Source organism: Camelus ferus, chromosome 7 (genome assembly GCF_009834535.1).
Source record: "Camelus ferus isolate YT-003-E chromosome 7, BCGSAC_Cfer_1.0, whole genome shotgun sequence".
Classification (NCBI taxonomy): Eukaryota; Metazoa; Chordata; class Mammalia; order Artiodactyla; family Camelidae; genus Camelus; species Camelus ferus.
The window spans coordinates 858,405-882,458 of record NC_045702.1 but is presented as its reverse complement, the minus strand read 5'-3'; the positions used below and the strand labels follow the sequence as shown (position 1 = coordinate 882,458).

The following is a 24,054-nucleotide window of genomic DNA, read 5'->3' as shown; positions in this document are numbered from 1 at the left end:
AGGGGGACTGGGAGATGTGGACCCCACAGCGGGGGCGCCCGGCCACCTGGGCCCCACAGCCTTAGCCTCCCTCCCTCTGCTGGTTTCCAACTAAAGGATGGGAAGCAGAGGTGGCAGCAGAGCAAAGCAGAGAGGCTGCAGCAGCTGGTGAGGCCCATGGAGGGTGTGCTTGTGCGGGCGGGGGCCATGTGCACCGCAGCCCCTGCGCAGTCTCCGAGAGGACCCTGAACTCCGACTGCACCATTCACGGAAGAGGACGCGGCCCAGATCTGAGCTCCAGTCAGAACTCAGGCTGCTGGGCTGCAACACGGCTCTGGGGACAGGCTGGCAAACGCACCCTCCTCTCCACGACTACGTGGTCGCATACTCATGCTCACACACAGGCACACGCCTGTGTCGGCACGTGCACACACGTACGCTCACACATGCATGGTCTCATGCTCACACTCTCACACTATTGTGCGTGCTCATACTTGTGTTTGCACACACCCGCACACACTCGCACGCCCATGGGGTTCGCAGTCGCCCTGTCACGTGCCCCGTGCTCCTGCAAATCAGCACCCTGGAGAGCGATGCGGCTGGTCACAGGTCCGGCCGCCTCTCAGTGAGGCTGGAAAGCAGCCACCTGGCCCAGGGCGGCCGCGCCCCCCGCACGTCCGAGAGTCGACCCTCTCGCATTTGGATGAGCACCGCACTGATCACAAGGTGTCTCAGCTGGCGATAAGTTCACTTCCTTTTCCTTCAAGTGTTTTTTATTCAGTTCACAGATGAATCCAATTAGCATATCATTGTGACTGATTAAACACGCCTCATGTAATGTACACGTCAAAACACACCCTGAACTTCAGCAGAGAAGGCTCCTGGGCATCCATAAGCAGCTCTGCAGGACAGCCAGCTCCAAACTCAAGAGCTGAAGCACACGCCTGCGGGGCTGCGGGAGACGGGAGAAGGGGCCAAGAGCCGCGGCACCTCTGCACGAGCGAGGAGGGAAGACGCCATCCTCAGCGTCTCTGATGACAGGCTGTTGTCGAGAGGCCCCTGCACCGAGGCCGTCGCGCTGGACCAGCTCATCAGGTGGTGGACTTGGCCTCTGATCCAGAGAAGGTCCTGGGGGAGTGAAGTCGAGAGGCTGTTGCAAAGAGATGCCATGATCTCAGACACGGGGGCTGAATTAACGCGGGAATGGCGTCTGCAAGGAGGTTCTCCTGCTAAGCACGTGCTGTTCATTGCCTGCAGCACCTTCTCATCCTCAGGGACCTCCCTCATGCCCTGTGCACCTGTTCCCTGGTTTCTCGCTTCTCTTCAGGAGAAGGCAGAATCGGTGCGTGGACACTGGGCTGTGAGACTTGTGGGAGGACTGAGCACCTTCACTGCGTCCTCCCAGAGCGGCGACTGTGGACTTGTGGGTGATTTATGGGAATTCCTATACAGTGAGATGGTGTTATGTTCAGCTCAGACGCTCACCACCAGAAACTTCAGGCCCAGGGGAAGCACTTGGTCTCATCCACCAGGGAGCAGGCGTCCTCACATCTCTGCCACACGTGGGGGCCCGGCGGCCCTGATCCCAAGGCCAGGCTTCCCCAGGCGGCTGCCATATGGGACAGAGGCTGTGGGGCTGTGAGCGCCTGTCCCTGCCCTGCTCAGCCTGGGGCTCTGCCCCCACCTCCCACGCGCTGCACCTCGTGGTGGGGGGCCTGCCACAGCCACACGGCGACTTGACAGTTCTGCTCCTCCACCCCCTACTTTGTCCTGGGGGGACTAGCCTTTCAACCATGAGCAACATGAAGAGCGGGGAGCCTCTGCGTCCCCCCCAGGCCCATGACACCCCCGCTGCAGCTCCTGGGGAAGGTCACTATTTAACTCGTGTGGAAAAGAGGAGAACAGACTTTGCAAAAGAGAAAGAAAAACAGTCCAGGACCGGCTGCCGAATCTCACATCCCACGGGGGGGCTCCACAGAGCGAGGGGTGTCGTGACCAAGTGGAAAGTTCGTCAAAGGGACCACATCTGCTGTACGTGGTAAACGATGAACATTCACACCTAACAGAGGCGCACATAAGTTTCTCTTCATTTAACCAGCGTTTAAATGACTGGAGGAGACGTGAAGAAACCCCGGGGCAGGGGGTGCTCCTATGGAGAGAGGTCTCATTTCCAGGACCCTCGGCTGGAAGTGGACGTTCAGATATGGGCCCCCTAGAGGTGGGGGTGCCCTGGGGGTGGACACTGGCTCTGCAGGCCCCTCTGTCCTGTAACTGGGCTGTGCTCCTGTCCTGAGGACAAGAGGAAACCACCACGTTCCAGCGAGGGGACGGGAGGACGTCCCTCCCACACGAGAGCAGCAGGGACTGGCATCTCATGGCAGGGGCTTGGCGGGCCAGGGCACTGGCAGGGGGCACAGAGGATGGGAAGGGAAGCGGACACTCTCGCAGTGGCAGGTGCAGGGCTCACATCCTACCCTCTGTGAGTCCAGAATCTTCTGGGAGGACCTGGATCCACCTGGGCCAGTGACAACACAGGGTCTTGTGCCCACGACCCCCGATCTGCACACCCACATGGGTTCTCATGATCCCAACCCCAGCAGATGCCCCGCAGTGCCCGGCCACGTGGAGAACCCACACACTCCAGACAAATGAGGCCAGCAGAAATCTGAGGGGGGCAATGACAACACCCTGCCAGCCCATCAGAACCCTTCCCCCCTGCTCTGACCTTTTGCAACCCCAGGAGCACAATTCTAGCCTGGCTGGCAGACAAGGAGCCAGGGACCGACGAGAGCAGAGGAGATCGTCACCAGAAGACGAAGCAGAACAGGGCCTCTCACGGGTCTGTATCTGGGTCGCCAACCTCGGCTGCGGTGAAACAGTCGAGCGGGCGCCCGGGCTGGGCTGGGGCTGGCACCCCTCCTGACTTGGCTCACAGGTCACAGGCGATCCTGTGGCCAGTGTGTCCAGGACGCTGGTAACAGCCATGTGGCTCCGGTGCCTCCGAGGGCAGAGACGGTGCGAGGGCGGCGGGCAGGGTCACACGTCGCCTGTTGAACTGATTTGCCTTTCATGGGTCCGTCATCACCCCAAGGAGTCTGTCCCTAACACAACCACCGGCGGTGTCACCTCGATGCCCCTGACACACACTGTGTTTTCAGGGAGCTGGGTCTCAGGGCCAGATGGACTTGGGTACGCACGTGCCGTGTAAATCGGAGGCTGGTTTTTGAGGACCGGCCATCAGAGCTGCGGTGTCCCCGTGCGGGAGGAAAACAGACGAGGGGGCAGGGAGCAAGCCCAGGAAGGCGGTGCTGGCCTCAGCAGCCTGCTGACAGGACACCCGCCTGGGACAAACCTCCCACCACAGCTTCCAAGGGCTTCCTGCCCAAGTGCCAGCAGACTCAGGCTGGTCCCCAAAGCCAGGGCCTGGCCCACGCCCACCCCAGGCAGCTCTCAGCGTCTGCTCCTCCCCTGCCCTTTGGCCAGAGGCACCTCTCCTGACCCCGGCATCTACAGGACGTGCTCTGGCCAGCCAGTGACCACCCCGGGCTCCTCATGTGTGCAGGGGCTACGTGCCGCCCAGCTGCCTGGGGAAAGGGCGGGAACTTCAGACATGCTGTTCAATAGGCAGGTCTCATGGGGCCTCTGCAGTGTAGTGTCAGGAAGATTCAAGTATCAAAGCCCTGGGCTGGTCTGGACGACCCGCAGCAGGAGCGGAGTCTGCGGCACACGGCACCTCAGAGGCACATGACTGTGCAACCACGTGACTGCACCGTGTAACAGCACACGCTGCCACAGCCCCTCACGTGCTTCACATGCTGCGCTGCGTGGTGCGTGCCCTGCTCCTCGCCGCAGACATGACAGGCCGTTCACCACGTCACACTACACGTACGTCCCGCCGCCCCGCCCCGCCACGGCACGTTCGATGCATGTTCATTTCCTCGTTCTCCGTCCTCTCTGCTGGGCCGGCCTTCACTGAGGCCGAGTCCCTGTCCAGTCACTGCGGCATCCCCACCACCCGCACAGGGTCTGGCACACGGCCGGCCCCCAGGAGGCAGCAGCTGAAGGGTGCAGCGGAAACCGGCCTCAACTAAAAGCACCTCCTCAGGACACCTCAACCTCGGAGACAAGAGCTCGGGACTCAGTATGGCGTCTGCCCCTCCTCCGACACCCTGGTTGTGCTCGCGTGTGACCAAGGAGGAAGCAGGCAGTCCCTGGATCCGCATTCCCACCCCTGCTCGACCAGCGGTCTCCGAGCTCTGGGCCCCACCCCCGTCCAGACTGCAGTCTGACCCCGGCCCTGCCCTCACAGGACCGCACCGCGCTGGCATCTGGTTCTGGTGCTGATGGCCCTGCACAGCCCTGGTGCCTGGGCTGTGTTCCAACCCCAGGCAGCGCAGGACCCCAGCAGGAAAGAAGCCCGTTCCCTGAAGGCACCTTGGCCTCCCGTCTGCTCTCCTGGGGGTTGGAGCGGGGGGGGGGACCAAAAACCTGCACGAAAGTACCTTTCTGAGGCCGAGGAGGAGAGGAGACATTCCTTCACAGCCTTTAATGTCTCTGAACAGAAGCAGATTTCGTCATCGTGTGAAGAGGGGGCAGCACCCCCGTTACCACAGGAGCTTCTCAAGCCGAGTCCTGCAAAGAGTGAACGTTCCCCAAAGGACGGTGTTTTTCTCAGTAGCAAGAGCCACATCTTTCTCCCCGACGTGTGTTCTGAGCTGGTCACTGAATCAGTCCAGGATGGAGCCCGCACGCTCTCCACTTCCTCTGCACGGAATGAGGGCTGCGGCTCATCTTCAGATTCCTTTTCTCATCATCAAACAGCACAAAGCCCCTGTTAAAGCAGGGCTCCTCCGAGCCGCACCTCCCTCACTGCACCGCCGCCTGGAGCTGAGCCTCCTCCCAGGGTGCAGACGGGGAGAGCCTGCGGACAGGCCTCCTTCCTGCACTTTGCTTTCGAAACATCATCAATCAGCTCAGGTAAACAAAGCAAATTCTTCCAGGTAACAGTCAACGCAGAATACACAACAGTCAGGGCTGGAAAATCGTTCCGTTTCTTCTTCCAGAATTGCCCTTTCGGGGTCTGCTTCCCTGGCTGATCCCCACGCACACGGTCTCACAGCGACGAATGCCCCGTCCCGCTCACCACGCTGTCCGTCTTCCCGCCTCGGTCCTCCTGTGCAGCGTCCGTCAAACCACATGGACTCCCCACGCCTGCGGCAACCCCTGCCCATCGCTGGTGCCCACACGCCAGCCAAGCTTCGCGGCCCCTCCACAGGGAAGCTGCCCGAGCTGCTGGGCAAATGGGACCCGCACCGCGACGTGTCAGACCCAGCGGGATCGCTCGCCTGGAGAAGTCAGTCAAGGCCGCTCACACCCCGGGCTATGGGCAGGTCAGCGGACCGCCAGCCCCACCCCAAACCCGCCAGCCGCGCTGGCCAGAGTTTCTCTTCTGTGTCGCGAGGCCCAGCTCAGGAGGAGCCCCAAGGTCCCTTTACCCAGAAGTCCTCCGGTTCTCTAACGTGACACCTCGGAGAAGACGTGCGTCCCCGTGCGCCCGGGCTCCTCCTGACATCTGACAGCTGGTCTTCACGTGCAGACGAGCATGGCTCTTGGTGCTGGGCTTTGGGGGCCTTTCCAGGGACCCTCCTTATCCTCCACTGAAAAAGCATGGCGTCTTTCCACATCACGCTTCCCCAGTTCGCTCATACCTGTCCTGGTGTCTCGATCACACCAAGGTGCACGGGCCACCTGTGTCTGGTGACGCGCACAGCTCCCGGCCGCCGGCTCGCGGTCCTGAGCCGCCGTGTCAGAAGCCAGGACAGAGGGTGGGACGGAGGCCAGCTGGCCGGGCTGGATCAGAGACCTGTGTCCACGGCTGCTGCCGCCGCAAGGACCCTCCCCCAGGCCCCTCGCCTGAGGCTCCCGGCTTTCGGGCCCCTGACGTGGGCACGGGCACCTGGGCCAGCAGCCGAGCCCCGGAGGCCAGGAAGGCAGCGGGGACTCCACCAGTGCCTGCGAATCCACTGAGCACTTCTTGTGACCTGAAGGCCCCGCCCCACGTCGAGACGGGTGAGCACCCAGACCACTGGCTGGGCCTGCCCACCCACGTGTGGGCTCCTGCCCCCTTCCTGCTGCCTTCGCACGGTTCCCTGTCTCCCCTCCAGCCCCCCGGGACCCACACAGCCCTTGGAGCCCCCCAGGGCCTGCTTTACAGTCATTTTACCAGGAGCGACCACGTCACTTTCCAAAGCAGATACACCTGCCCCTGTGCAGGGTCCCAGGGTTAAGCATGTGGGTCCCGGGGTCTGGCCGTCCCAGCCACCAGCACCCCTGCGTCGAGAACTGATGCCCACACATGCTCACGGCCTCTGTGTCCGGGGTCCAGCCCTGGGCAGTGTCCAGGGAGAAGCCACAGGACGGCAGGCCCCTCCCTGCACAGAGCAGACGAGATGGCCTGTAAGTCACAGAGCACAGAAGACAGGACGGTGGGAGGAGACCCATGGACCCCATGGGGACGCTCTGCAGGGGAAGGTGGCAGGGGCAGTGGGACTCTGGGCACTGAGACCCTCTGGCAGAGTCCCCACATTCTGTCATGAGGAGGTGCTGCCACGCAAAATCACGATGAGCCGAGCGCCCAGGCTGGAGCTCAGATTAGACCCAGACCCCAGGGAGACGGGGTGCTGAAGACGGGCTCCTGCCTGACGGCCAGCGAAGCAGACACAGCCGCGAAGGGAAGTGAGGAGAAGCCCCCGGCCCCCGGCCCAGGGGAGGGCGGGACAGCTGACCTCGGGCAGGAAGGACACGCACACCACAGGCGGTGAGACCGCCCCCCGCGAAGGTCCCGAGACCCAGAGGCCGCGGTTGGGGGGCAGAGCTCCCAAGGCTCTCCAAGGCGACCCACCGGCCCTCCTCTGAAAGGAGGAGCCAGCAGGGGACGAGAAACGTGATGCTGAAGGGCAAACCGGCAAGAAGGTGAAGAGTCACATGGGGCTCCCTGTTCTGCTCAGTTTGACGACACAGAGGGAAAGTCACCACCCGCCCTTTCTACACACTGAGGACAGCGGGTGTCTCCGTGCGCAAGACCCCGACTTTAATGATCACTTGTGCCTCTCATTGACACCTGAGCCCACAAACTGAGCTGAGCGCCCAGAAAAGGGTCACCCAGTGAAACCAAGAGATCGGGTCTGAGTGAGGCACACAGCACTTGGAGGCGCCGCCGGGGTCTGATGGGGACGGCGCGGTGAAGACCAGGTGGCCCTTCCTGGGCTTGGGGTCACGTTGTACAAAGCTGGCAAAATGAACACTAGAGTCCATCACAGGGAGTGTCTCCCTTCCTGGACGATACAGACACCAAACACCACAGGCAGACGGGGCAGCAGCCGCGCACCTCGGTGCTTCTGCCGCCAGACACGATCCTCGTGGTCGGACTCCTCCTTTGTAAGCCGCTCCCGTGCAGCAGCACGAGGTCATCTGGAATGTGAAGGAACTGAGCTTTCGGCCGTGCATGGGCGTGACCATCTTGCGAGGACGCAGCGAGCCCAAAGCGCCCGGGCCGAGCGGCCATGAGGGTGAACGTAAATGCGCTGGTGCCAGCAGAAGCCTGAGCACTTAGCCGTCGATGCAGCCCTCAGGCCCACAAGGGGCGCGCAGGCTCCCCTTCAGCACATGACGTGGACACGCTGAGAGCGACCAAGAAACTGGACTTCAGATAATCAGCCTCCTTCACCTCAGAAAGCAATAAAATAAATGAAAGGCCACTGTCCTGAATATACTGTCACAGTTCTAAAAAGATGGAAAGCCTTCATTCCATTTTACACCACTCACAGCGCCCATCAGGCCAGCAAACCCGATCTCGAGAGGGTTACGTCCCAGTGTTGGGATGCGCTGCCAACTGCGAAACATCATTAACTCATTTCTGGGTAAAAAAAAAAAAAAACTGGTAACTGATCTGGTCTTATATACGTTCAGTGATCTCCTCTGCCGGGGAACAAGGACGTGAAATGGGTGCTGTGCGGGGAGGGAGAGCCCGTGGCCCCGAGCGCCACGGCCCCCCCACTCAGGCGGCAGAGTGTCCAGGAGACCCTGCGACGTCCTCCCTCCAGACCGCGTGGAGGGCGCTGCACTGCCGGCGGTTGTAACACAGCTCGCCTGCCTCACGGCGAACACACAGGCCCTGCCCTGCGCTCACGGCTGCCCGGTTTCAGGGTGCAGGACATCTGTGCAAGAAATTCTCCTTTAGCCAAACATTCGTGGCCCCAAGTCACTACTTTCACAAATAAGAGTCACAAAAAGCATCCACAGCAGCAGCAAGGGCAGCCGCCCTCGGGAAGCCCTGGAGTTTGTCCCGCTAAGTGCGGGGCCGCTTTGTTTACTGTCACCGGATAAACCTTAGGGTAACAGGATGCGACACAAAGACACCTCAGCCGACGCAGCTAAACGTCCAGATCTGAGTCAGTCAGAGTGCTCTGCTGCATTTCACGTGAATGTCGTGTAAAAGCAGTTCACACATTTAGCAACACGCAGGACTGGCTGAAACAAAGCCGCCTTCCGCCGCGTCTGGGGTCGGTGCACATTCAGACACGCTGCCTACAAACGACCATGAAATACGAGTCCTTCCCCTGAAGTACTGGAAACCGGGGGCTCCAGTTCCGTTATGTTTCCTGTGTTCTTCTTACCAGGCAGAAAAGTTGCACGTTTGTACAAGGTTTCAGAAGCTGAAAACAGACTCGGAGTTGAGGGGAGGCAGACTTCACACTCGCCCTACATCCCATGTGACAAACACCAGCCACACGCCGGGATTCATCCGTGGTTTCAGGACAGGCGAGCGGGAGCCAGGTCCAGCCCCGGTCCAGCCCCGCATCCTGTGCCGGTTGCAGGGGATGGACGCGTAGGCCGTGTGCCACTCACCTGGCACAAGATGGAAAACCTCAGAGCACGAGGGTGTTCCATCCACACCAGGGTCACCGCAGACGCCCCGCACCAGCCCTGTCTCAGAGCCAGTGCTGTGGCCACCGTCCCCCCGCCCCGAAGCCTGGCCACGTTTCAGGGTGCCGCACACAGCCTCCCCTCCCCTCCCTGTCCCCGTCATTATCGGGTCCTGGGAGACCGTCCTTCCTCATGAACAGACAGCTCTCCCGCCGCTTGAGCCGAAACAGCCTTACCTGCCGCCTTCACCGCATCTGCCGGCGTCACATTCCGGGCATTGGCGCTCACCCTGAAGGTCACTGTGGGCCCCGCGACCCTGGAAAAGAGCATGTCACAGGCGTCAGAGCGACTCCGTGCATGGCCCTGCAGCTCTGAACGCTCCGCACACCCACGGCCACCGCTGCGCCACACCCGGCCTCCGTGGGTTTGGGTTTTCTTGGTCACTGTGACTCTGTTCCCAGATTCCGGGAATCCTATCGAGAGGCTTTGCCCATCTAAAAGCCCCGGCAGCGCCCTTAGAAAAACTTCAAATCAGTCCAGTAACCCAACAATAACAGGCAGATCCTCCTGTGAGGGAAAAAGAAACATTGTTATGGAAACAGGTTTTAGTATTTGGTTCCCAAGGGAGCCATAGGCACCAAAAGCTAAAGGAAAGAGACGGGTATTTTTAAAATTCTCTTGACAGGAGCTGTTTAAAAACTTACCGAAGTGTTTAAGAACCACTGAGTATAAAAACGACTGGCAGGGGACTGCCAGACGGCAGCTATCGAAAACCTTCAGAGCTTTTAAAATGCCATGTTGAACACAATTTTAAAATGTACATCCCTATTTTAACAACTGCTTTATTGGGGTGGGGCCGCAGGGCTGCCTTCGTCAGGACCCTCCCAGCTCCCACCTCCTGGTCTGTCATCCGTTTGGACGCCCCATCGCCATCTTTGTTCTCCAGGTCTTCTGGATGGGGCGCCAGTGCAGAGGGTGGACAGGGCGCGGGGATGCCTGGGGCTCGGGGCTGTGTGCGCTCGGCCCTCCCGCCAGACCCCGAGGTTTTCAGGGGTCCCCGGCTGTCAGGATGCTCCTGGCAGGACAGCTGCTCCTCATGGTGACCACTGAGGTCCCGGCTGACAGGCCCTGTTCAGTCCAATGTCCTCCCATCGGTCCGGGGGCCGGGCTTCCCTCACTGGTGACACAGAATCGTACTGACACACACTCTCCGCGGTCTGACTCCCCCGGAGGCACTGACAACCACTTCTCTGAGGTCTTCCAGCAAGTGCGGTGAGTGCCTGCCATGCAGTGCTTAAACGGCTCGCTATCTCATAGGGTCTCCGCCCCTTCCCAAGAGGATGACGGTGACTTGCACACGTGTGGATGACGGGTCCACATTTGGGACGGGGTCAGATATCCGAGTGCAAATGCTTCCAAGATCAAGAGAAGGTCCTCACCAACACCCACCGCCAGCCAGCACTGACAACAGACCCGAGGTCGAGACCCCAGGTTTGCACATGGTCCCTGGGACGTGTCCAATCCCACCACATCTGAAGAGCCCCGGCAGGCAGGACCCCCAAACCCTGGTCTACCCCAGGTGCCGGAATTCTTCTCTAAAGGCCCTGCCTCTCAGAGTTCAGAGACCCAGCACTAGGGGGTCGGGGGAAAACGCGGTTCCCCTGTCCCTGCACCTGTGGGACAACAGGAGCGCAGAAGGGGCACCACGGCTGCCTACCTTCCAGGACGAGCGAGTCACCGGCTTGTGGTTAAGGGACACACGTGATGCCCCGGGCGTGCACAGGTGACCCTGAGATATGTACATGGGACCCTGGACTGTGCACACGTGACCCTCAGACGTGTACACGTGAACCTGGGATATGCACACATGACCCTAGCGTGGGAAGCACTTCCCAGAATGGGGGGTCGGTGTTGCCATCACCGAGCCCCTACCTGACACCACGTCTGTGATGTCCCAAGCCCCCCTGGCCGAGCCCTGGCCCTGGCACCGGCGAGGGGAGGTCACCTGTTACAGAGGACAGATCCAACCCCTCGGGGCCAAACTCGGTGTGAGCTCAGACGCTCTTTCCCCAGCACCTGCTGCGATGAGTGACATGTGACAGTCTGCACAGACGTCTACATCCTGCATCACAGGCTGTCACCCACTGAGACTTTCAACCACGCAGGCCTCTGTTTACTCAGCTGTAAAATGGGAGGTGGTTCTGGCCCAGAGGCTCAGCTTTCCCACAGGAAGCTGCACGTGAAGTCAGTGCCTCGGTGGTGCTGCCACTGTCCAGCAGTGTCCCGGACAGGGGATGGGGGACGGGAGGGCAGACCACCAACTCGCCCCGGGGACCCTGCTGCACACAGACCGCTGTGCGGGGAGCACTCAGAAGAGGCAGCTCCCCTGCACCCCAGGAAGATGACACTCCAGGAAGACACATCTCAGGGACACGCGGACCCACAGTCAGGAAGCGTCAGGTCCCTACGTCAGCAAGGACTCCTGAAGAACGCTGGTGGGAGCTCAACCCCCCACACAGGCACACTGTGCGGGGGCCAGAGAACACTCTGGGGGCCTCGAGCTAACAGCAAGGCTGTCTGTCCTGATTCAGCAAAGATGCCCTTGCTTCTGAGCCCGCAGGCCCTGGAGGCTGGAGACCTCCTCCCTCCCGGAGGCAGCAGGCGGAAGGCGAGGAACAGGCTCACAGGAGAAAGACTCTAAGAGTCAGACACAGGCACACACACCAGGTGGCACCGGGAAGAACACAGCCCAGACCCGGGGAGAGAACTCAGGACTGGGCCGGGCGCCTGCCGTGCAACTCAGACCCAAGCTGCACACCCACCCAGCAGAGCTCCGCTTTTACACAGGAAAACCAAGACACACGGGGCTTCAAGGACCAGCCCCAGCAGTCCAGTTCTAGCACAGACACCACCCCTGGAACAGCGATTTCCTGACCCTCCACTGGGAGCTCTCTGAGGGGCGCACCCCCCCCACCGCCACTGGCCAGACAGTCTGCTGGGCCCAGGGGCACCCGGTGCTCGTGCCACGTCGTGGACGCGCGCTCTCCCTAGAGCTGGTGCTGCCCCGGCGTCTCCGAGGGCCACTCCCTCCCCTGCTCCAGCTCAGGAGGCCCCTCGTACTAGGCTGACCCCCTGCCCACACAGAACCTGGCTGCACAGCTTCATCTTCCGGCCTCAACCCTTCCACGTCACGTGACAAGATTCCAGAATTCCACGCAGGTAGCAGAACCACGCCCACGAGTGCTCCTGAAGCAAATTTTCCATTTCGGGATTTTCTGCACAATTATCTACTCCTGCCTCCCAAAAGTCAGGCAGTAACTTTCCAGAAGACCTCATCTGAGGGCTGACCAAGGAGGAAGGACTGAGCGAATCGATTCCCATTCGGACACGTGAGGAAACAAGGACTCGTGGTTACTGCAAGGTAATTCCACACAACACAGGCCTCGACCAAGACATGGCAGTGGACGAGGCTCTGCCCTCCTGAAGGCCTGAGTGACCACTTCACCCTGCAGGCAGTCTCTTACTTGCAATCACTTTGTGATTGTGTGCAATCCAGAACTCGTTTCTGTCGTGAGGGACTGCCCGGCCTTGAACGCTCTCCTCCTCATGGAGAATTTGGAAGAACACAGAACTTGTGTGTTGCCTTTGAACTCCGAAAGCATTTGCTCAGGTCTGAGTCTCACAGCAGTTCACGCTCCTGCTGCAGCTGACGGGCGACGTGCCCGGTCACGAGGGACCCTGCGTGGCAGCAGCAGACGCTGAGCACAGAGCCCCGTGTCTGAAGGCCCTTCTGCAGTGGGAGGACCCAGCCCTGAAGGACTGCACTCCGCAAACAACAACCTGGAGAAGCCAGGCGGTCATCTCAGCACTGGGCCCAAGGCCTTTCCCGGACACCTCAGAGAACTGGCCCGATGGTCCCTCAGGGCTATGGATGACAAGGGGGACCTCCCTCCCCGGTGGGCCTGGGTTCCGAGCTGCTGCATCAGCCTGTCCCTCAGGAGCTCCTGTTATGTCTCAGCCTTATCCTGCCTCCTCTGGACACCAGGCTGCTTAACTCCTGGGGGAACTGCCGTCATGTGTGTCCCGTCAGGGATGCAGAGAACACGGTCAGTTTCCCGCCCAGACAGCCGGTGGGCTCCTTGGCAGGATGGTCTGCAGCCTCCTCCTGCCCCTCCATGGACGTGGTTCTGCACGTGGAAGGGGAGGGTGTCCTGCAGGGATGGACCCAGAGAAAGTGTCCTGACCTGCAACCTTAGCACCTGCCCTGCTGCCGACACGGGAGAGGAGGTGGAGAGAAAAAGCAGCTTCTACTTTGTCCTCCTGAGAAAAATAAGCACGAGGCTGCAGAGGCGTCCAGGACGGGCGGCGCAGGCACCAAACATGTGTACGCTTACAACAGCATCCAGTTCTGTTTCCGTGTAAATCCAACTTTCCCAGGTGTTTACGTATTTCTCTGTAAATAACGCTGTGTTACTTCCATGGTACAGGGTATGGAGAACACTACCCTCCCTGGTGCGGAGATCCCGCATGCATGGTAGGCCCCACAAAAACGCTACCCTAGCAGAAACCTGCTCGTTCTGCAGATGAGCAGACTGAGACCTCTGTCCAAGGCCTGTGGCATGTGGAGAAGGAGATGCAGGCCCGGGTGCCGTGTCCACAGCCTACTGACACTGCCGTGTGCCCGGGTCTTCGGCATCACTGAGGAATGGAGACCCGCTCCCTGCCTTCGAGGAGCTCAGCCAGTCCTCCAGGAGAGGGAAAGACTCACTCTTCCTGGTCACGGGACCGTGTGAGGAAAGCACAGCCTCCTCCAGGCCCCTCACACTGGACCCCAAACTCCAGCCTGCCCAGCACCTGCAGAAGTCCAGGAGAAGGAGCTGAGAGGGTCACTGCCACCGAGGAACTGACGCACAGCAGGTGATCTTAGAGTCCCTTCTAAGCAACAACAAAGACAATGGCCGAGCCGCACAACTGCTCCTGGCGGGCTCTGCTCCCGGCAGGTTCCCCTGCCGGCTCTCCCCACCACCCGGTCAGCCCCGGGACCAGTTACACAACAGGGTGGGGGGGCCGCACAAAACGGAAACCCAGGCCCCTGTGCTGAGGAATTAAATGTTAAGAGTTCTAAGAGGGCAGAGCCGCAGTGCACCTGGTAGGGGCCCCCTGAAGCAGGGCCCCGGGCCCCAGCCACGCCGCACCCCGCGGCCCACGTCTCAGGGCCGGAAAACCGAGGTCTGGGAAGGCCCAGTAACTCAGCCCTCCCCTAACCATGATGTCACTTCCCAGCAGGAAGCAGGACTTAGGCAATACCCTGAGCGCTGCCGTCTTCAACCAAAGCACGGGATCTACTTCGCGTGAGGCGTGGCCGCCTTGCGCCCAACCTGAATTACTGTTCCTGAACCACAGGGGCTCCTCCCTGCTGTCCCGTCTTCAGTTGAAAGACAGAGCTGGGGAGGTTTGGGCCTCTTGTGATGTTTCCCTGAAATTCCGTCTCCAGCCAGTCGGTGGGCCTTGGAGTCTTGCAGGTGCACAGACAGCCTTCCTGCCCCGGCCTCCGAAGGTGGCATCGCTGAGCAACTCCTGTCCCAGGAGCGGGTGGCACCATCCACCTGTGAGCACGGGCCTGCGGGCTCGGGCCCCTGCACAGGGGCGCAGCCATGGATGGCCCTGGCCTCCTGCAGAGTTGGGTGTCACAGCTGGAGGCTCCCAGCCGTGAGCCATCGTCACTTACCCAGAGCCAAGGTGACTGCTGCACACTCCCAAGTTATCCAGGGCTCTGTCTTCATTTGGGCTCAGAGAGAAGCAGAGGGTCCCCTGACCAGGGAGTTCAAGGCCACCCTCCTCCCTCCACTTCCTTGTTGACCCTTCGTGAGTCAGACAAAACCAGGAGGCAGACCAGCGCAATTCTGCCCCAGGGAACTGAAACATCTTCCAGAGCCTCCACCTCCCAGGGACCCTCACACGTGGATGGGGGTGTCAGCAGGGCAGCGGGATGGGCAGGAGTTAGGGAGGGGCTGCATCCTCGCCGGGCTCCTCCAGGGTCGGGCTGGGCTCCGCACCCCCAGCCCGTGCACATGGGAGCCCGGGGAGAGTGTTGGGCTGCGGGTTCCCACCGTATCTTCAGTAAGTCCCCTCACAGGAACTAATGGCTCCTGCGTCGTGGGAAACAGAAGGTGCTCCAGGATCGGCCGCTGCCCTGCCTCCCGGGCCGGCCTGGCGGCCCAGCTGAAGCTCACTCGTTCGGCGAGGCTGTCTCGGGCCCCACAGCGGCGGGGCTGTGAGCTCAGACTCTTCGCGGCACGGGGGGCCCCGCGGCCGGCCCGCCTGACCGGGAGGGGAGCAGCCAGCGTCAGTCAGCATGCCCGGATGGCCGTGATCAGACTGTAAAATCATACCTGGCCTTCGCGCGCCTGCCGGCGTAATTACATCAGCAGGCTAATGCCATTTTAATGGTCTCTAATGATGTAATAAGAAATAATGGAATTTACTTGGCAGCTACATACCCATTAACAGAACATATTAAGCATCACGGTACTCCCACAGAAACGCAGATGAGGCTGAAGGGGCTGGTCCGCATGGCAGCCGCCTTCCCTCCCCGGGAACAACGATCAGCCTTGAGAGCCTGAAACGTGGAGCCAAGGGCCAGCCGCAAGGTCACCTCTCCCCCAAGGGCCCCGCTGCCCAGGTCAGTCCGTTGAGCCAGCACATGTCCTCACATGTGGCCTCACAGTGCAGGGCCCAGGGGTGACACATGGACCCGCGTGCAAGGCTTGGACCCCACACGCGTCCCTGCACACATACAACATTCTTTAATAGACCCCCCCCGTGTGGGCGGGTCTTAACTGGCCAGGGCTGGGGCTCCTGGGCGCTGTAGCACCAAGAGCACAAGCTCTCACAGCAGGGGGATGGGGGACGCGGCCAGCCGGGGCAAGGCCTCCAGGCAAGGACTTCACGAGGGTCTGGCTCACGCGAGAGCTGTGGCCCAGCCCCCCCCCCGGGGGGGGCGTCCCGGTGGCTCCTGGGAGAGGGTTTCCCAGCTCTTTGAGCAGGAGACCGGACAAGTAACACTGACAGAAGATCTGGTGTCAGTGGCTCAGCGGGCAAGCTCTGTGCTCATCCCCCCGAGGCCGGAGGGAGCCCGGCCGGCCCTCAGGCCGGGGGTGGTGTCTGGGGAGGACTGCGCGGGGGTAGCAGCAGGCCCCAGGAAACGCAGGGAGAGGGTGCGCCAGCTGGGTGCAGGCCATGTCTCCGGAAGCCCCCAGCCCCAGCAGCCCCTCCCACGGAAGCCCTCAGTCCAGACACCCCCAGCTTTGCTCTGGCGACTGAGGGTCCTGCCACCTGGCTGAGATGTGACAAAAGGTCAACGAGACGTACGTGACTGAGATGCCTGGAAGGGGAAGTGATTTCGGGAGCCGCAGGCACCCTGACGGGGGGTCTCCCTCATGAGGGGATGGGATGAACGACAAGGGCCGAGAAGGGGGCTGGCAGGTGGGCGACATCACTGCTGGAATTGGCGTCTTGGGACACATCCCAGATCTGCAGTGCCTCTGAGTGAAGAGACACCGACACCTTCCTCCAGTGGGACCCGAAGCCTTGAAACCACGTCACTCCCAAGAAGAGCAGCGCAGGTGCAAGCCCACGGGCCACACACAGAGGACGCAGAGCGGGCCTGACTGCGCTCCGGGTGAGGTGGGCGGCGACCCAGACCCCATCAGCTTCCGGTGTGGCCCGAGGGCTCCCCAACCTGCGCTGCAGGACTGGGTCTTGCCCACCAACTCCGGTGATGGGGTGGCAGGTGGTCTGGGGGTGGCGGGAGGTGGGGGAAGGGCAGAGGGGCCTCCTCTGCTGTTCGGTCCTGACTTGCCCCACACCCCGCAGCAGCGCCCCTGGTCCTGGGAACAGACTTCCCCCTGGCACTTTCCACCCCTCATGTCCCAGCAGCTGGGGCCACCTCGCCCCTCCATCCAGTCAGGATGGTTTCTTGGAAACAAGGGGCAGTGAGGGGGTCTCGTCTCCAGGAAACGCAGGCCCCGGCTGGGACCTCTGCCTTCTGTTTGCTGCACCATCACCACGGAGGGTTTCGCTAAATGAAAATAACGAAAATTCCTTCAATGCAGCCCTGTGCAGGTCTGAGCGCTTCATGCTAGAGCTGCTCCATGTAAGGACTCTCTCCAGACGCTCCAGGCCACCCACTGCCCTGGAAGCTTCACGTGTGAGTGACGTCACACGGCATTTCTCTCTTCTGGCTGACTTCACTTAGTGCGACAAGCTCCAGGTCCATCCACATTGCTGCAAATGGCATTAGTTTATTCTTTTTTATGGCTGAGTAGTATTCCACTGTATAAACACACCACAACTTCCTCATCCAGTCATCTGTTGATAGACATTTAGGTTTTTCCATGTCTTGGCTACTGTAAATAGTGCTGCTGTGAACATTGAGGTGCAGGTGTCTTTTTGAGTTAACATTCCCTCTGGACATATGCCCAGCCGTGGGATTGCTGGATCATATGGTAATTCATTTTTAGGTTTTTGAGGAACCTCCATACCGTTTTCCATAATGGCTGCACCAAACTCCATTCCCACCAGCAGTGAAGGAGGGTTCCCTTTTCTCCACAGCCTCTCCAGCATTTGTTGTTTGTGGACTTTTGAATGATGGCCATTCTGACTGGTGTGAGGTGATACCTCTTTGTAGTTCTGATCTGCATTTCTCTGATAATTAGTGATATTGAGCATTTTTCATGTGCCTATTGCTCATTTGTATGTCTTCATTGGAGAACTGCTTGTTTAGGTCTTCTGCCCATTTTTGGATTGGGTTGTTCGTTTTTCTGTGATTAAGTTGTATGTGCTGTTTGTATATTCTGGAAATTAAGCCCTTGTCAGTCACATCATTGGCAAATATTTTCTTCCATTCCATAGGTTGTTTTTTTGTTTTGTTTATAGTTTCCTTTGCTCTGCAGAAGCTTGTAAGCTTAATTAGGAACCATTTGTTTATTTTTCCTTTTATTCCTATTGCCTAAGTAGACTGCCCTACGATTGCTAAGACTTACGTCAGAGAATGTTCTATCTACGTTTTCTCCTAGGAGGTTTACAGTGTCTTGTTTTATGTTTGAGTCTTTAAGCCATTTTGAGTTTATTTCTGTGTCTGGTGTGAGGGAAGGTTATTTCATGGATTTACATGTGGCTCCAGCTTTCCCAGCACCACTTGCTGAAGAGACTGCCTTTTCTCTACTGTATATTCTTGCCTCCTTTGTTCAAGATTAATTGACCACAGGCTGTGGGTTTATTTCTGGGCTCTCTGATCTGTTCCCTCGATCCAAGTGTCTGTTCTTGTGCCCTACAACACTGTTTTGATGACTGTGGCTCTGCAGTGTTGTCTGAGGCCTGGGAGGGTTATTCCTCCAGCTTTGCTCTTTTTCTTCAGTGTTGCTTTGGCAGTTCTGGGTCTTTTGCGATTCTGTATCACTTTTAGGGTTATTTGTTCTAGCTCTGTGAAATAGGAGCTGGTGGTCATTTGATATGGATTGACTTAAACCTGCAGAGTGCTTTTGGGCAGTGTGGTCATTTTAACAATATTAATTCCTCCAACCTAAGAGCATGGGATACCTTTCTGTTTCTTTAAATCATCTTTAATTCCCTTAATCAGTGTTTTATAGTTCTCTGAGTATGAGTCTTTCAAAAGGTGATAAACTTAAAGTAAAATAATGGAAGTGGGAAAAAGCATGTGGAAAGCTTCTCAGAGGGCGAGACTCAGAGGCCAGACAAAGTGTGTTTTCAGGACTGCCGGTCCCCTGGCCGGGCACGGCAATGTGGGGTCAGGCCCAGGCCCAGCCCTCTAGGTGCCCACAAGAGGCTCCCGGCCCCACGCAGCGCCCTGGACTGGAGGGTGCACCGGGGTGTCTGCCAGCCTCCCGCAGCACACACGCCTTGCCGCGGCACTGTCCCCAGGGCTCTCCTGTGCGTGCGTTTCCTTGGCCAGACTGGAAACTGCTGTGGGTGCCCCGTGCCCAGCACAGCGCTGTCCCTGGTCTACGACGACACAACTGAGCTATGGCCTCAGGGTCTCGGCCTCTACATCCACCCAGATCCCTACGACTTTGAAGTCCTGCAGCATCCATTAGAACAGGGCCCCTCAGGACATTCTCCGACCCTCCCCCTTTTTAAGCCCAGGCTTCCTGAAGGCCACTGCACACCCAGTCTGGCCAAGCAGGCGTCCCTCTCACGAGGACAGTGAGCCCTACCCAGCACCACAAAACAGAAGTGTTTCCCTCCTGGGGGAGCAGCTGCTGCCCCTCCTCCCTCCACCACCAGCACCACCGGGGCCCCCCTCCTGCCAACCACCCGTCCTCTCTCAACCAGATACTCAGGCCTCTGCATCTGTGCCAGCTGTGCTGTGGACCTGCTGGACTGGTCTCTGCACGCGGCCGTCAACCTGCCCTCCGGGTCCACCCCGTTCTGCCTCCCAGGTGGACACCCCCGCCGGGTGCATACTGCTGCCTCCTCACAGCAGGCCTCCGCCCACCCTCACCAGTTTGCTGCAAACCCTCCTGCTCTCATCCCCTCTGGGCCCCACTGCAGCCAGGCTGCTTCTTCTCAACGCAACTCTTGACAGCGCTCTCTCCTCAGACACCCCCCCATCCAGGCTCCTGAGATAGCCCCCGTGCTCTCCCCCATTCAGTGCTCCTCCCCTGCACAACACCCCCTGCTCCGTGAGCCCAGGTGTGCACACCGGGGGAGGTGAGCTCCCAGCAGCTCCCAGGTCTCTGCCTGTCCCCAGGCATCTTCATTCAGAAGGTCTGCGTGTGTCCTGCGCTCCGGGCTGGGTGGGGGATGCACTTCTCTGTGCGACGGGCTGCTTGCCCTTCTGCTCTCTTCTCCTAGAAGCTTCCGGGACCCAGGCTGGGTGACGGGCTCCCCATGCACGTCCCCACCCCCTCCACACTGACAGCATTTCCCCCAAGCAGGGCAGCAAGCGCCTTGGCGATGCCAGGTCCTGGGAAGTGCTTGGTCACCTCCACCATGTGACCAATGGGGACGAGTACATGTGCAGCTGCTGTGGTCAGGTCCGTGGGTGCAGCTCTCCACTTGGGGGGGTCCGTGGGCGGGTCCATGGGTGTGGCCCCTGTGGGGGCGGACCCGTGGGCGGGTCTATGGGCGCGGCCCTCCACGCGGGTGGGCCCATGGGCGGGTCCATGGGTGTGGCCCCTGTAGGGGCGGGCCCGTGGACGGGCCTATGGGCGCGGCCCTCCACACGGGTGCCCTCCACTCTCGCCAGCAGCATGCTCGCACCTGTGCTCCACACGCAATACCCCCTGCACCTGCCGCGTGCCAGCCCTTCGTCCAGATGTCACAGCTCTTTCCAAAGCCTTGGCCACGGATGAAAAGCGGGGCCGCGGCACCTGGGGACCCCAGCCCTCCCTCGCGGTGAGTGAGCTCTCCAGAAGGCCGGCGGCAGGGTGTGTCCAGGCGGGCACCCTCCACCGCAGACACACGCCGTGCAGGCGGCTCTGACTCACCTGCGGGCCTCGGCCAGCTCTTTCAGGAGATCATAATTCTTATCACACCCAGGCTGTGCTTAAAGAATCTACCGAAACCCCAGCGGGTTCTCCTTTCATTTCCCTCCTGAATAGTTTCTGTGATACAACTACGAGACCCACAGACACACGGCTCTCTCTCCCGAAACCAGTTTATGAACAACCTGCCATGAGCGGAGAGGCCCGGGGCACCTGCACTCACCCGATGTCCACGAAGACGTCGGCAGGCACCTCCAGGAGACGCGCCACGTGCTCCAGCAGCACCTTCCCCTCCTCCGGGTTCAGGGGGCTGGGGGGGGGGGAGCAGAGGATTAGGGGGGGACTCGTTGGTGTCCGAGGGCTGCCAGGCCCCATCCCACCCTGGCCCCCAGGGGACCCTGCCCTCACTGTTCCGGTCACATCTGACCAGCTCTGGGGCGCCGGGATACGGTGCTTCCCCAGCCAAGATGAATAACCTCAACTTCCCGACAATAAGGCGAATGACACAGTGCGAACAGGACCATCAAGGGGCGTGATGGGCCCAGGAAGCAGCAATCTCAGTAAAAACATAATAGGGGAGGGGGCAGACGGCAGAGGGGGCGCAGAAGCAGAGGCTGAGAACCCACGTGCAGGAGGGGCTTCAGCCCAACGGAAACGTGCATTCCTAAGAGGACTCTGTGCTAGAGTGACTCACGTGCCGTGGGGATGCTCAACTGTGAGCCGTGAGACAGGAGGGACAGCCAGTGGCAGCTTCTCCCTAAAAGGGGCCCCTTCTCCAGGAGGGGACCCGCCTGCCGCCGCCAGGGGGACTCAGGTCCCGCTGCAAACCCTGAACCTGGCCTTGGGCATGCAGCTCCTGCGCTCCTGTGTGCTCCTGTCGGTGCCCCTTCAGAGGCGTCCTGGCAGTGCTGTCATGTGGACAGTCACCAGCCAGGGTCCCCACCCACCCGTCCGCCCATCACTCACTTACCCACCCATCCATTCAGCGGTGTGTGAGCAGCCCGGTGCCGGGCGCCAAGCAGGGGACTCAGTGGTGAAGGCTGAGCCCCGCCTCTGGGCCAACACCCACGTGGAGCACAGGCAGCGAGTCACCCGCAGAGAAATGGCGTGTTGTCAGGGCTGAACTCTGTCCCCGGAAATCCACACCCTCAAGTCCCACACCCAGAATCTCAAGGTGGCCTTACGTGGACACAGGGTCTCGCAGACCATCAAGCCAGATAAGCTGGCTCAGGGAGGCTGGCCATCACCCAGCCCCACAGCAGGTGGACGGCAGGGCTGGGCTGTGTCCAGGTCGGGAGGTCTGGCTGGGTCGTCAGAGCCGTCTTTCTGTCTGTGGTCACTTGGAACATGCTTTGCCCACAGATGTGCCTGTTCTGTGCTGAGGGCTCCCTCCTAACTGGACATGTGCAGGACCTCCGTGGTTCCTCCCTCCCAATCCAGTGGGGACAGGACCAAAGCTGGAGTCCTGGCCCTGCCATGAGGATGAGCAAGGGAATTCCTTCCACACGGAAGGAATGCCTCAGAGGAGGCATCTGAGAAGATGCCATGGACCCCCCCAGGTGTGCACACATGCACCTGCAGACACAAGAGACCCCCAGGGGGCACACACATCTACAGATACCCCCAAGAGGAGTCTGCACTGGACAGGAGAGGACGGAGCAGGCACACGGGTACACAGGTGCTGTCGTGGGCAGGTCCTGAAAACAGTGGCAGAGGCGGTGAGGACATCCATTCCTGGGTCGACACCCGCTTGGCCGCCTGTCCGCCGTGCCTGACTCCCCCATGCCCCCCGGGGTGACACCTGAGCTCCAGCTGGCCCAGCCACCCCTCCCTCAGCCCCTCACAAGCCGAATTCAATCACATTCCACGGCATCCCGCCCGCCAAGGAGCCCACACCACCAGGCTCGCCCTCCCTCCCCGAGCCCTGGCCCCCACGCCGGCCCCCCCACTTCCAACCATGAAGGCCCAAGAGGCGCCTCCTTTTCCTAAAACTCCCTCTGCACTTTGACTCAAAACCACCGAGCTCACTGTGAGACCTTAAAAGGTCTCTTTTAAGCTGGGCCCACTGTCACCCTCCTGACCGTATCCTGACCCCTGACCTCCACCCCCAAAACGCAGGATTTTAACACTTTTCTCCATTACAAGATGGTCTACACCAGCCCTCAAGACGATGGTGACACTCCCCAGCCCGGGACACCTTCAGGAGCCGGCCCGCCCCGTGAAGGGGACGCCCCGATGACAGGAGCCGTGACAGCCCCACCCCCACCCCTCCCCCAGCACTGCAAGCTGCCAGGGCCCCAGGCGGGACGGACACATGACAACATGGTTCCCTTCGATCCACCGGACGGGCGAGATGGTGCTGACTGCGCTCAAAATGCACATGCAGCTCTTTCCAACTTATTTTTAAAATACGTGGCCGTCAGCTGTCACTTCATGGTCTGAACTTCCTTAGAAAGCAGCTGGAGTCAATCTCCAAAATCAATGGACAGACACTGCTCGGGCAATTTCCTCTGCCCTGTGACCGCCGCCACCCTGATTGCCTGCCCGAGGCCACCGTGGAGGGGAGATGGGAGCATTTGCAGCAGCTTGGGGTCAGAGCTGGGGGGCTGCAGGGCCCCCACCACTGCCTCGCTGTCCTGGCAGGACGGGTTTTCTGTCAGGAGCCAGGCAGCGTCTCCCCGTGAACGCACTCCCCACCTGAAGCACAGCCACACGCTATTACTGCTGCTCGATCATTTTAAATGAGGCTGCCGCCGGGGAGTCACTCAATAAGCAAAACAGGGGGGATCTAAACGTCCATGTCCCTCACTTGACGAATCTCGTCTGACACGTGGCCACAGCCCGACCTCCGTGACAGCCCCACGACACCACCTGCCTGCACCACGGATGTCCATGGCACCGACACCATCATGCGGCCAAAGAGTGGACACAAAACAAGAAAACTGGGTACATGAGACGACGAAAGCTCCTAGGAGCAAATGAAGACTCAGGAGAGTGGCTTCAGGGCCGGAAATACAAGACCAGAGAAAACATCCTGAAGGTTTCCCTAAGTTCCCTGCCATGTATGACCCTGTGGAAATTATCTCATTTAGTGCTCGGAAAAGACCTGCAGGGAAGGTACCATTATTAACCTCACTTGAAAGAAGTGGAAACAGACCAGAGAAATTAAATTCACTGCCCAAGTTCACGACACCAGAAAACCCCCAAGGAAAACGCAAACGGAAATGGGAAGTGAACGTTGCAGCGCAGGCTCCGGGCGGTGGGGCAAGCGCCCCGCTGCAGCGTGCGCTGAAGAGCGTCTGCACCCACAATGCCTCCACGTCTCGTCTTCCCGGGCATCACTGTCTCTTGCTTCTGAGACAGATGGAATCTGGCTGCGAACAGGATCTGGCCGCGGGGCCGGAGGTTTCCGCCAATCAGACATCCACGTGTGGGACTCTGTGTTCCAGAGCTGTTTGTTCTTTGCTGCTTCACTTCCTGATTTTGAACATTTTACTGTTTATTTGAAAACTCACCAAAGGTTAGGAACCAAATGATGGATGGACTGCAAGATGAAAATGAGCCAACTTTGATACAAATTTTTTTGATGAGCCGATACTTGAAGCCAATTGATCAAATGAGATTTTCATGGGATTCGCAGATT

The 24,054-nt window shown here is 59.8% G+C and overlaps 1 protein-coding gene across 2 annotated transcripts in view; it reads right to left on the bottom strand.

Annotated features, from left to right (window-relative positions):
- Positions 1–24,054, bottom strand: part of PTPRN2 (protein tyrosine phosphatase receptor type N2) — a 519,894-nt gene that overhangs the window by 315,053 nt on the left and 180,787 nt on the right. For both annotated transcript variants that reach the window (XM_032482973.1, XM_032482974.1), the window contains 2 exons: positions 20,635–20,721; positions 9,141–9,220 (listed from right to left, as the gene is read on the bottom strand). In XM_032482973.1, the coding sequence (XP_032338864.1) occupies positions 9,141–9,220; positions 20,635–20,721 (167 nt within the window). The remainder of the gene's footprint in view (positions 1–9,140; positions 9,221–20,634; positions 20,722–24,054) is intronic.